Raw genomic sequence first — 12,463 nt, 5'->3', positions numbered from 1 at the left:
GAGTAAAGATGTAAATGATTGGTGTTTTGAGTCTACAACTTTATTACACATGATAGCTCAATGTTAAGAATTTCACACTCATATTTAGGTTGAATTTATAAAAGACAAACACATTCACATGTCACAGGTATTTTATTTAGAACATAGTCAAACTAGTAATCGACAATAATTAGTTTGGAATGCATCCAAGAACACATTGCAATCAATTTCTTGTTTGACTAGCGCCTTTTATTACCCCCTTTTAATATTCCTCTCCTTCCTCCTCTCCCTCACCCTCAATGAGTCGACTCCAACCTCCTCATAATCCTTCTCCAGAGCTGCCATGTCCTCTCTGGCCTCAGAGAACTCTCCCTCCTCCATCCCCTCCCCCACATACCAGTGAACAAAGGCCCTCTTAGCGTACATCAGATCAAACTTGTGGTCAAGCCGAGCCCAGGCCTCTGCAATAGCAGTGGTGTTGCTCAGCATGCACACGGCCCTCTGGACCTTGGCCAGGTCTCCACCAGGAACTACAGTGGGGGGCTGGTAGTTGATGCCCACCTTGAAACCAGTGGGGCACCAGTCCACAAACTGGATTGTGCGCTTGGTTTTGATGGTGGCAATGGCCGCATTCACATCTTTGGGCACCACATCACCACGGAACAGCAGGCAGCAGGCCATGTATTTGCCGTGGCGAGGGTCACATTTAACCATCTGATTGGCTGGTTCAAACAGGCGTTGGTGATTTCTGACACTGAGAGCTGCTCATGGTAAGCCTTCTCATGCAGAGATGACAGGGGCGTAGGTGGCCAGAGGGAAGTGGATACGGGGGTATGGCACCAAGTTGGTCTGGAACTCTGTCAGATCAACATTGAGGGCTACCATCAAAACGAAGGGACGCAGTGATGGAGGACACAATCTGACTGATCAACCTGTTGAGGTTGGTGTAAGAAGGACGCTCGATATCGAGGTTCCTACGGCAGATATCGTAGATGGCCTCGTTGTCCACCATGAAGGCACAGTCAGAGTGCTCCAGGGTGGTGTGGGTGGTCAGGATGGAGTTGTAGGGCTCCACCACAGCGTGGAGACCTGGGGAGCTGGGTAGATGGAGAACTCCAGCTTGGACTTCTTGCCGTAGTCGACAGACAACGCTCCATCAGCAGGGAGGTGAAACCAGAGCCGGTGCCACCTCCGAAGCTGTGGAAGACCAGGAAGCCCTGAAGGCCGGTGCACTGGTCGGCCTGAGGACAGAGAGGGGGAGACAGTGAGATATAGTGATGTCATTTTATTAAAAAGTATGAACAGATTCCTCCTGAGATCAAGTTACCCACCAGTTTACGGATCCGGTCCAGCACCAGGTCGATGATCTCTTTGCCGATGGTGTAGTGTCCACGGGCGTAGTTGTTGGCAGCATCCTCCTTGCCGGTGATCAGCTGCTCAGGGTGGAACAGCTGGCGGTAGGTCCCAGTGCGCACCTCATCTGAAGAGACCGATTCGATCAGAAATGACTCGATGGTTTGACTTAAAAAAAAAAAAAATGTCAAAAACTAACTATGGGATCTATATTTAATTGAAGTTTACCGATGACGGTGGGCTCCAGGTCGACAAAAACAGCTCTGGGCACGTGTTTTCCAGCTCCGGTCTCACTGAAGAAGGTGTTGAAGGAATCATCTCCTCCTCCGAGAGTCTTGTCACTGGGCATCTGTCCGTCCGGCTGGATCCCATGTTCCAGGCAGTAAAGCTCCCAGCATGCATTGCCGATCTGGACACCAGCCTGACCGACGTGGATGGAGATGCACTCACGCTGTGGAAAGAAAAGGAGATGTCATGTGCATGCATTTAGTTTTAATTGCAAGTTCCATTTAGGCTGACGCTGCTGGATTTTACATGAAATCTACAACAATGATTGTTGCATCTAATCCTGCTGGGAGCTAGGAGCTACCCCTATCTGAGATGTACAGGCAGTGCAGCAGGAGACACCTCCCTGCACCACAATCTGCAGGGGACATTAAATGCCTGACAGTAGCCCCCGCGAGGCAGGGCACTTGTCTTTTTGTCTCTTGTCCTTTTCTCTTGTCCTTTTTTCCCTCACCCGCTCCCTCTTTTGCAAGCTCAAGCACAAATGCAAATGCATCGGCCGTGCACATTATCATTCTGGAATCTACCACTTGCTCTCGCCTTGAGGATGCATGATCAGTCCCAGCTTTAAAACCATTTTCCCGAGCACAAGTCATTTTATATTATATCTGAATATAATCTGAATTAAAATGGCAATTTGGATTAAATCAAAAGAGTAATTCTGTATTTAAATTGAGCCTTCATGTTTCAAGTCATGCTTGAAACACAAGCTTTGTGTTGCTATTTTTGTTTTTAATTATTGATGAGCTTAAAAATAGGGTATTTGCTGCTGCATGAATAAAAAATGATAGCGCCAATGTAGTGTGTCCATCCTTCCCCACCCAATCGGCCCCTCCCTGCCTTCAAACAGAGGGAGGGCATATGCAAGGTGTCCGATTCACGTGCACACGTTCAATTTGACAAAAATGAAAATATATATATATCTATATGTATATAAAGGCAATTAATGCTGCTGCTTTATAAAGACGAACACAGTAATCCACCTGAGTGCCTGTTCCTAAAGCCTGAATGGAGACAGTCGGTGCATTGTTCTCATCCATAACGTTACACAATGACTCTGTCTGTCAATCAACAGCAACATTATAGGCCTGCTGTTCCCTTTCCTTTCTGAACATATTTAGAGATGATAGATTATGTCTTGATATAATTGGAGAGGCTCGTCCAATCCGTTAACTGCGCCTTTGTGTAACGTTGTAATAAACCAGACCTGGACCTATAATCTCTAACTCAAGCTCAAACTGCTCCAGACACACAGCCGAGGAAAGATCAACTTACCATTGTTTTCGTTTGTGGCTCAAAGAGGAAGAGGAGAAGGAGACAATGTGAAGAAAGAGGAGTTTTAAAAACGGTGTGCTTTGCGTCGCGTGTTGTACCCAACGGGGTCGATGCAACAACTGCTGAATGGGGGGGGCGGTGCCAGCACATTTATACACGGTGGGTTAGAAAAAAAAGCCTTTACTAGGCCTAGCCTACCATTTGGTAATAATGTAGAAAACGAGCTGTTCTGTATTTTGCATTCAAATGTATTATTCTAAGACCTGCTCTTAAAGGGCACTGCAATATTGGCAGGGTGTTTTTGATGGATTAAGAATAGAAATCTCAGGGGGTTCCCTTCATTTTAAGGCTTACGGGTGCACCACCCAATTAATGTAAAGTCAATGTGAGCATCAAAACTAAAAAAAATGACTTTCCCCCACATCTAATGATTGGTGTTGGTTTTGTATTTAAGCTTTTTGAGTGTTATTCATTCATTATCTGGTCTAGCTTTTTCATAGTAATAATAATGGCTCAATATGATGGGATAATGTATTTTTTGTAGCCTACTGAAAAACCATTTTCTTTAAAGATTATCCCTAAACCGACTTTCCCGAACCAAGGGAAAACACTGAATATGTAATGGCACCTTTGACATTTTTTGCTTAAAGCCTTGATGTTCAGAAATTGAAGACCATGCTTATTGAATAAAGGGGTAGTTCAAACAAGGCAAATTATGCATGCAGGGAATGAGCGAAGACTGCATCTATTATGTGGGTGTGGCAAACTACAAATCAATAGCCTACAAAGCTAAAGCCCACAGATATATATCCTGGTGCTTATAAGCAAATTCTCTGTAAAAATGTGTGCCTTTTCTTTTCACTGCACTTGATCGATACAATCCAAAATGGCTGAATGCTTCTGCTGCACAAGATGCTTCCATCCCACTCGAGGTTGTATCAGCGGGGCATTCGTGTTGATGCGGAAGCCGGCCGTGGTAGCTGTCCCTCCAGCCTGCCGGCTCTCAAGCTCCCCTCCCTCTTTGCCCCAGATTCTCTGCAGTGATGTCATTCAGTGGGCCGATCACGTGTCTGCATGTCAGCCCGTCTCTCCGTCCAGCTGGACTGACGTTGGGGTGTGTTTCCTCTGCTTTCCTGTTTGTGGAAATAGCCGTTTATGTGACATAATGGTTGCACTAGAGCCCTTCAAAAGGTGCTTGTTCACAGTGTGACTCCTGCAGTAAAAGCCCCATGCCCTTCAAGTTGCCTCCATCATGCAGGGAATGAAAGCCATTTGAAAAGATGCTTGCTCTTGCTTCTATTTCATAATCAGCAAGTCTGCTGCAAAATCCTTAATGCAGTATGAGCTCCAAACGTTGCTTTTGCAAGAGCAACCCCCACAATGTGGGAGTTATCATCATTTATTTAGCAGGGAAGAGAGGATGCATAATTTACAACCAGCTTTTTGTGGCTGCTATACTCAATAGGGACGACAGGGGATGAAAGAGAAGAGGAGGAAGCAGCCAGGGCTCATTGAAGAACATTCTGCACCCCTCCTCCTCCTCCTGAGCAGCTGTGAGACCGGGAGGGTCTGAGCAGCTGCACACCCAGAGGAGAGAGAGAGGATGGGAATGCTGGAGAGATGGGAGTGGTCCTTCACGAAACTGACCGCACTGTATCCTGCAAAAACAAAATATGATACCCGACAAAGTGACAGAGCATATTTTCCATGTGCCACAGCAGAAACCTTAATGCAGGTGCAGTTATCTAAACTGGGCCCTCTTTTAAAAGAGGAAGGCTGCGTTAGATTTAAATAGATTAACAAGCAAAGATTTTGATCTTGATATATTTTGTTTGACTGGTGTCATGTTGCAGAGCTGGGCCGGTTACTGTACATGTTGTAGTTTTGCAAACCAGTCAAAAAATACATGGAAACAGATACAATGTAGCCTAATAAATCATCTATTAAGCCATTTATTAACAAATCTAGTTGGACAGTTGATCAGAAAGTGTTGCATCATGTGATGGCAAATAAGAACAAAGCGGAGACATAATTAAACAGCAATCTTTTGGCATAGCTCTTTATAAAAATTTAAAATGACTCATTATTTCACAATGAATAAATCTGATCAGCTGGCTCCGTGCCTGAAAAATCTCAGCAGTGACATAACCATCAGATATCAGAAATACCGGGACAAAAACACAGTGGCTAAGACGATATAAGACGGGTAGATGTCATATGTTTTGATTTGATGGTGTTTGAAAATGATACACCAAAAAAGAGGAAGAAAGGATCTCATTTACTGGGATTGCAGCCTTCTGCAGCCAAAATAAACCGAGATCAGCTCCTCTCGACTTGCATGATGAAGTGGGTTATTTTAAGCCGCCTAACATTCATGGAAGGGTCATTTCGGCCTCTAGGACAACTGTTGTCATAGAGATTCCTTTGTTGTTAGCAACCAAGCCCGCTAACTGTGTGTTAGTTTGCTTTCGTTTAGCTCCACGGAAGAACAATTTACGGTCTCTGTCATTGAAAGTTTAACACAAACAGAGCTGCTATGCACATCCAGTTATGTTCCTGCCTGTAGAAAGAATGAGGTTTTATATGATGTGTTTGAACAAAAGAGCCGAGCCACATTGATGCCATGCATGTCGTGTTTGCAGAGGCCACACCCTAATATCCTCATGACAATTGATGTGTTTTTTGTCATCAGTTAAACGAAAAGAAGACCCATGCACTTATGAAGGACAGTATGTGTATTTCCATACAGACACAGGACATCAGGCTGACATATTTTTTGGGAAAAGAGTGGCTAAGGCGCCTCACATCCCCCCACAGAGGCAGCTGCACTGCAGTACTTTAATGCTGCCATTTAAGCTGGATCACGTGACTTCAGATAAAGGCGGTTCTATGTGGATACTGGGCTGTATCCAGGCAACTCCACAGTCATTTCCTAGCAACGGTTAAATCTTGGGAGGAGGGCTGGGGGGTTGGGCGTCTGTGGAGCTCTGTGGCCTACATGTCTCATCTCTGACACGGCAGTTTGACCTCTTTTGTCTGTGATAGACTGAAAATAAAGTCTGAATACTGGAATTAAAAATGCAAAAATGCACCAAAATATAACTAAAGGCAAAGGTTGTCTGGAGGTTTTATACCTGGAAATAGGGCTTCAACTACTGATGGCATTTTGCATCAACTGCAGATACATATTTCTTGACACTGTCTTTGGGCAGAGGATTAATAACAACACACTTACACCAGCATGCCAATTTTTGTGTAAGATTTGTATAATTTGGCGGTGTGGAAGGAAACCATGAGTTTGAAATGAAGGCAGATTGCCTGATTGATTTTTGTACTGGCAGTCAATCACTGTGACTATAGTTAACAATATCACACATTTTATTCTCCTTTGTACTTTGATAAGTAAATTATGGCATCTATTCTATTAAAATCGTTTTATATCTTAATCTGCATGGATTTATGTGTTTTTAATGTGTAAGTGCATACAAACTATTTGCTACACGTCAGACTGGGTCTTTGTGGTACTAGCATGCCCACAATAAAGCAGCATTTTCCTCACAATGAGAGCTGGACCCGGGTGTGGTCTTGGAGCTGTTGACCAATAGCGGCCCAGCAGCCCACTGCGCCGGCGCTGCACTTGTATATATACCGGGCTCCATCCCTATGATCGCCATTATCTCTTACATCGACCCCCTTACTGTCGAATTGTAAGATTCCCTGTCTCAGGGCTGCAATCCTCCACCTCGACTCCAACTTAACAAAATGGTAAGAACTATTCAAAACCTGTATAGATAGACATATGTAAGGTCGTTTAAAAGATGTGAGGAGGATGGGAGGGGGCGTTAACAATATCGGAAATATGGGAATAACCCTGAGGTCTCATAAAAGGTTTAAAGTAGCTTTCTTTAAATAGTCATTTTTTAATACATTATCTATGAGGTTCGGTGCGGGGAGATGTCCAGGTGGTGCTTTGGATGGAGAACAGCTAGCGAATGTTACGTGGCTGGCTGACTAGAACAAAAGAGGGTTTCATCAGACTGCAATGTGGACAGAATAAATAATGAAGGCTTCGGTCCAACCAACCTCCGACTCTCTGCGGTGTATTGGTCCATCTAGCCCCGGTCAGCAGCACTAGGCCTACCCGTACTGCAGTTCAGTTAACCGACAGGGAGTTGGTCGTCTTCAGACGGCCAACTCCCTGTGGAAGCTTGTCTGTTGATAAAATAGATGAAGTGCACTGTCAGCATCTGAAGACATTAAAAATGTAAGTAGACACTGCTGGTCCTCTTGATAGCTGCTGCGCAGGTGCGGGTTAAAATAGAGCTTAATAGTCTGTTATAACTGGATATTATTTTATATTCTCTCTGCCCAGACTGAACCCTCTTCTGGAAATTTCGGGCGAATGTTTTTTTTGTGGATGGTGATGCTATGTCCCGCCCTTCTCAGTCTCACTCTGCGTCTGATTGGCTTACTCTAGTATTCTCTTCCTTACACTAACCAATCCCATTCATCTTGCCTGACCCTAACCAACCCAACCCACGAATAGAACATGCACAAGCCAATCGGAGGGAGAGTAGGGCGGGTCATGCCATCGCCATCCTATCAGGAGGAAGAAAAACAATGCGGCTAACGGTTATACATTTATTAACGGTGTAGCTTTTCACACTAATTACATGAAACGTCATGTGTTGCCAGAAAGATGGGCTTGTCTCATGGCAACTGCGTTCAAGTTAAAAGTTGAGTCTGAGGCTAGTCCACTATTTAGTTACCCATACCGAAATTAATTGGTTGTTGCTAATCAAATATCAAGATATCTATGATTGCAATTAACTTTGAACAACTGTATAAATGTACTTACATAGCCTATTAGATTTTTATTCATATATTTTTTTTTTCTTTTTTCTTAGTCACATACAAAATATTATGTCATGAAATTACATTTCTGCATTCTTAACCCATTAACCCTCATGTTGTCCTTGAGTCAAATTTGACCCGTTTTCAGCTATTTTTTGAAAATGTCAACATTAAAAATATCCAAACTTTTGGAAAAGAACCCACCAAAAACAGCACCCACAACATTAAAAAAGTGACAAATGTGGGGAAAAGCAAAAATAATAATAATTTGTGTTTTTCCAGTGTAAAACGTAAAGTAATGCATAATAGGTATTAATCTCCAATTCTTTTCTTTCCTAGCGTGAGTGTATCTCAGTGCACGTCGGTCAGGCTGGTGTCCAGATTGGCAATGCATGCTGGGAGCTTTACTGCCTGGAACATGGGATCCAGCCGGACGGACAGATGCCCAGTGACAAGACCATCGGTGGAGGAGATGATTCCTTCAACACCTTCTTCAGTGAGACCGGAGCTGGAAAACACGTCCCCAGAGCTGTTTTTGTCGACCTGGAGCCCACCGTCATCGGTAAGCTTCATCACCTCTGGCTGAACATTTCTCTAGGGAAACTAAAGTGTAAATTGTAGACAACAACTGATTCAACATCTGTTTTTGTCTCTTCAGATGAGGTGCGCACTGGGACCTACCGCCAGCTGTTCCACCCTGAGCAGCTGATCACCGGCAAGGAGGATGCTGCCAACAACTACGCCCGTGGACACTACACCATCGGCAAAGAGATCATCGACCTGGTGCTGGACCGGATCCGTAAACTGGTGGGTAACTTCATATCAGGAGGGATCTGTTCATAATCTTTTAATTAAATTACATAACTGTATCTCACTGTCTCCCCCTCTCTGTCCTCAGGCCGACCAGTGCACCGGCCTTCAGGGCTTCCTGGTCTTCCACAGCTTCGGAGGTGGCACCGGCTCTGGTTTCACCTCCCTGCTGATGGAGCGTTTGTCTGTTGACTACGGCAAGAAGTCCAAGCTGGAGTTCTCCATCTACCCAGCTCCCCAGGTCTCCACCGCTGTGGTGGAGCCCTACAACTCCATCCTGACAACCCACACCACCCTGGAGCACTCTGACTGTGCCTTCATGGTGGACAACGAGGCCATCTACGATATCTGCCGTAGGAACCTCGATATCGAGCGTCCTTCTTACACCAACCTCAACAGGCTAATTGGCCAGATTGTGTCCTCCATCACTGCCTCCCTTCGTTTTGATGGTGCCCTCAATGTTGATCTGACAGAGTTCCAGACCAACTTGGTGCCCTACCCCCGTATCCACTTCCCTCTGGCCACCTACGCCCCTGTCATCTCTGCTGAGAAGGCTTACCATGAGCAGCTCTCAGTGTCAGAAATCACCAACGCCTGTTTTGAACCAGCCAATCAGATGGTTAAATGTGACCCTCGCCACGGCAAATACATGGCCTGCTGCCTTCTGTTCCGTGGTGATGTGGTGCCCAAAGATGTGAATGCTGCCATTGCCACCATTAAAACCAAGCGCTCCATCCAGTTTGTGGACTGGTGCCCCACTGGTTTCAAGGTGGGCATCAACTACCAGCCCCCCACTGTAGTTCCTGGTGGAGACCTGGCCAAGGTCCAGAGGGCCGTGTGCATGCTGAGCAACACCACTGCTATTGCAGAGGCCTGGGCTCGGCTTGACCACAAGTTTGATCTGATGTACGCTAAGAGGGCCTTTGTTCACTGGTATGTGGGGGAGGGGATGGAGGAGGGAGAGTTCTCTGAGGCCAGAGAGGACATGGCAGCTCTGGAGAAGGATTATGAGGAGGTTGGAGTCGACTCCATTGAGGGTGAGGGAGAGGATGAAGGAGAGGAATATTAAAGGTGCTGGTCAAACTGGAAAACCATTGATTTAATTCCTCAAATACATTCCATGTCTGCGCATTAATTACCAGTTTGGCTGTTCAGAATAAAACTCCTGTAGGGCCAGAGGGGACATCAGCATGTCGGAGGAAGAGGAGTATTAAAAATACTCCAGTTGAACAGGAAAAGGCATTCCAAAAAAATGTTTGTCTATGAGTTTGGCTGTTCAGACTAAGCAATTTAAAAAAAATCTGTTTGGCTCTGTTCTAAATAAATCTCCTCAAACATGAAGTTGTCTATGTTGTGTTTTTTACATAATAAAAAAAAGGTTTGGTTTAAGAATGAAAAATAACCTTAGTTGACTGGACATAAGATCACAAATTGCCGTACAATAAACATTACAAGTTTTGCGGAATACATACGGTATCAGTGTTTAAATTCTACTTTTAAATCTGATGAGTGTTAGTTTGTAGTTAAAACAACAGTCATATTTGAATTATGGCTTTTCCTCTATAGAGTCAATGTTTTCTACCCATCATGAGCTTCGACTTATAAAGGAAATGATGCTCTGTAGTTAATATAAAGCTAAGATTTTAACAATGACACACGCATGTTGTGTTTAACTCCAGCTACAAGTCATTAACAGGTTCAGAATTTAACATTATTTGCGAATGTTATTGCTACAGAACGCCTAAATTTATCCTTAACCCAGTGAATAATCTGTCATGTGGGAACTATTAGATCATGTTTCTTCATTTCAATGGTACCCAAAGCTTTAACCCTTGTGTTTTCCTTGGGTCTAATTGACCCGTTTCAAAGTGTTTTATTTCAGAAATATGGATTTCTTTCAACCAAATAGCCCCAAAACATGGGTGATTCTATACAATATTCTTCGGGTAAAATTAATGCTTACTTTTACTGAATTTTGTGGGTGTTTTATTTAATCTTATAGCATTTGAATTCTTTTTTTAATGGTTTCAAAACAGTATCCGGACTAAACTTTGACATCTACCCATCTGAGATCTACTCAACATCCTCTGATCTTAACTATTAGTCAAAATAATTCATAATTGCTTCCTTTTTAACTTAAAACGTACGTATAATTTGATTTAAATGAGGTTTGTTGACCATGAATTCCAATAATAAGTGTAAAACCTGTTATTAAACCAGCTCAGGTTTTTTTCAAAGGGCCAAAAGCATGAAAAAAGTGACAAAAAATTTGAAGAGCACAAAATAATATTCATTTTCAATTTTGACCTTGAAGGATGATTTAATGGTTAACGGGAAGACACAAGGGTTAAGTGTCTAATCAAGACACCAAATTATTTATCATTTAATGTTAACACTCAAAATGCTTCAAAAGTAACCCTCAAAAGATGAGACCGGAACTTTTAAATGTCCACCTGCACTATTAGGTCATCACACCATCTCAGGACACATCAGCATCTGTCTTCTACAGAGACAGAAAACCTACTCTAATTAAATAAGAGTAAATGAAATAAGTTCTTCTCACATTGAACTACATAGATTACTCAAGTTAGTTACTTGCAATAAAACAATTGAGACGCAGACAGTGAAGTAATCCCGATTGGTACTGGCTAACGGCACCATGCTAACGGTATAATTGCTAACGTTACCAGAGGTCGAGTGCAAATTTGAGTTGCGCATGCACACATTAAAACGGTTTACGGCATAACTCTCATACTGAAATTTGTGAAATCCATAAAATAATAAACTTTTTTCATTACAAACAATAACAGCCTTTGTTGTGTTCGATTGCTAACTTGTAGCTAAGCTAGCAGTCATTTCAAAAACGTTTTAGCTATCTATGGTTGTTTGGTTGCTAGCGTTAGCTCAAAACGCCATTCAACTGACAGCCTTTGTTATGTTTGATGCTAACTTGTAGCCAGCAGTGAACAAACTTATTTAACCCCTGTGTTGTCTTCAGGTTGACAAAATTTTAACTTTTTTTTCCAACGTTTCGCTCGTCTTTTTCAAAACCGAAAAGGGTTTTTGTCACTTTGTTTTTGTCCAGTGTTTCTGTACATTTTATTTCGGCACCTTTGGACGTTCTTGTGGGCTTTTTCCTCCACGTTTTTGAAGCTTTTGCGGACATTTTTGACACTATTTCAACAATCTTTTAGAAAAATTGTTTTTTTTTAATTAAACATCAAACTTAAGAAAGTAGAGGGCTGATCATTTATGTTACTTGTGAAAAGCGGTCTTTTTTTAAATGTGTCAAATTTGACCCAAGGACAACTCAAGTGTTAAGGTCTATTTTTACTGTATTGACATTACAGAAGTCTTTTGTTAGCATCTTGTATGCTACTTGTCGCAAAGCGCATTCGCCACTCACATCTTCACTTGTCACGAAGTGACGAATGCACGACTAAAATCTGCACTCAACTTAACATCGGGGAGTGACAACCACCATGACAGAAACCACACGTTTGATATCCTGATAACGGATACATGCAATTTTACTTTGGCAAAACAACCATGTAGCGCATTCTGTGGCCGTAGCCAACCAACGTGATTTATTTTAAGCTAAGGGTGGCTGTAAGTCGGGTAAAGAGGACAGTGAGTTTGTGGTGTTTTGAGTGGTTGTTAACGCAATTTTAAGCCACAAAAGTGGGACTGTCAGTCGGGTGGAGAGGATGGCGAGGTGGTGGGGTTTTTGGCGGTTGTTGCAGTCATTATAAGCTGAGATAAGGTGGCTGACAGACAGGTACAGAGCTCCTCTTGAGCACGGGTTTTAATGAGTGTCAACATAGTGTCAGCTAAACATCTGCACTGTGGAGTAATGTCTGGCTATGTGAGACTAGAGTCTAGCAACATTGGTATCGTCAAGGCTACA

The 12,463-nt window shown here is 43.2% G+C and overlaps 2 protein-coding genes and 1 pseudogene across 2 annotated transcripts in view; 2 read left to right on the top strand and 1 right to left on the bottom strand.

The window, feature by feature from the left end:
• Positions 1–113: 113 nt before the first annotated feature.
• Positions 114–3,135, bottom strand: LOC116693283 (tubulin alpha chain-like; annotated as a pseudogene).
• A 3,343-nt stretch (positions 3,136–6,478) lies between these two features.
• On the top strand, positions 6,479–9,677 carry LOC116693286 (tubulin alpha chain). Its single transcript, XM_032522171.1, has 4 exons — positions 6,479–6,657; positions 8,086–8,308; positions 8,405–8,553; positions 8,645–9,677. Exons 1-4 carry the CDS (start codon positions 6,655–6,657, stop codon positions 9,623–9,625), a joined length of 1,356 nt encoding a protein of 451 aa, XP_032378062.1. The 5' UTR covers positions 6,479–6,654; the 3' UTR covers positions 9,626–9,677.
• The window catches only part of LOC116693287 (tubulin alpha-1B chain), a 36,751-nt gene continuing 30,846 nt past the window's right edge, over positions 6,559–12,463 (top strand). Inside the window, exon 1 of the mRNA XM_032522174.1 lies at positions 6,559–6,657. Coding sequence (XP_032378065.1) covers positions 6,655–6,657 — 3 coding nt within the window. The 5' untranslated portion in view covers positions 6,559–6,654. The remainder of the gene's footprint in view (positions 6,658–12,463) is intronic.

This window comes from Etheostoma spectabile, chromosome 7 (assembly GCF_008692095.1).
Source record: "Etheostoma spectabile isolate EspeVRDwgs_2016 chromosome 7, UIUC_Espe_1.0, whole genome shotgun sequence".
NCBI lineage: Eukaryota > Metazoa > Chordata > Actinopteri > Perciformes > Percidae > Etheostoma > Etheostoma spectabile.
This window is presented reverse-complemented; position numbering and strand designations above follow the sequence as displayed.

Bases quoted from the DNA above. Each gene is read 5' to 3' on its own strand.
- LOC116693286 (XM_032522171.1), top strand. The intron at 8,309-8,404 runs GTAAGCTTCATC...TTGTCTCTTCAG, and splicing joins CCTGGAGCCCACCGTCATCG to ATGAGGTGCGCACTGGGACC. The intron at 8,554-8,644 runs GTGGGTAACTTC...CTCTGTCCTCAG, and splicing joins TGGACCGGATCCGTAAACTG to GCCGACCAGTGCACCGGCCT.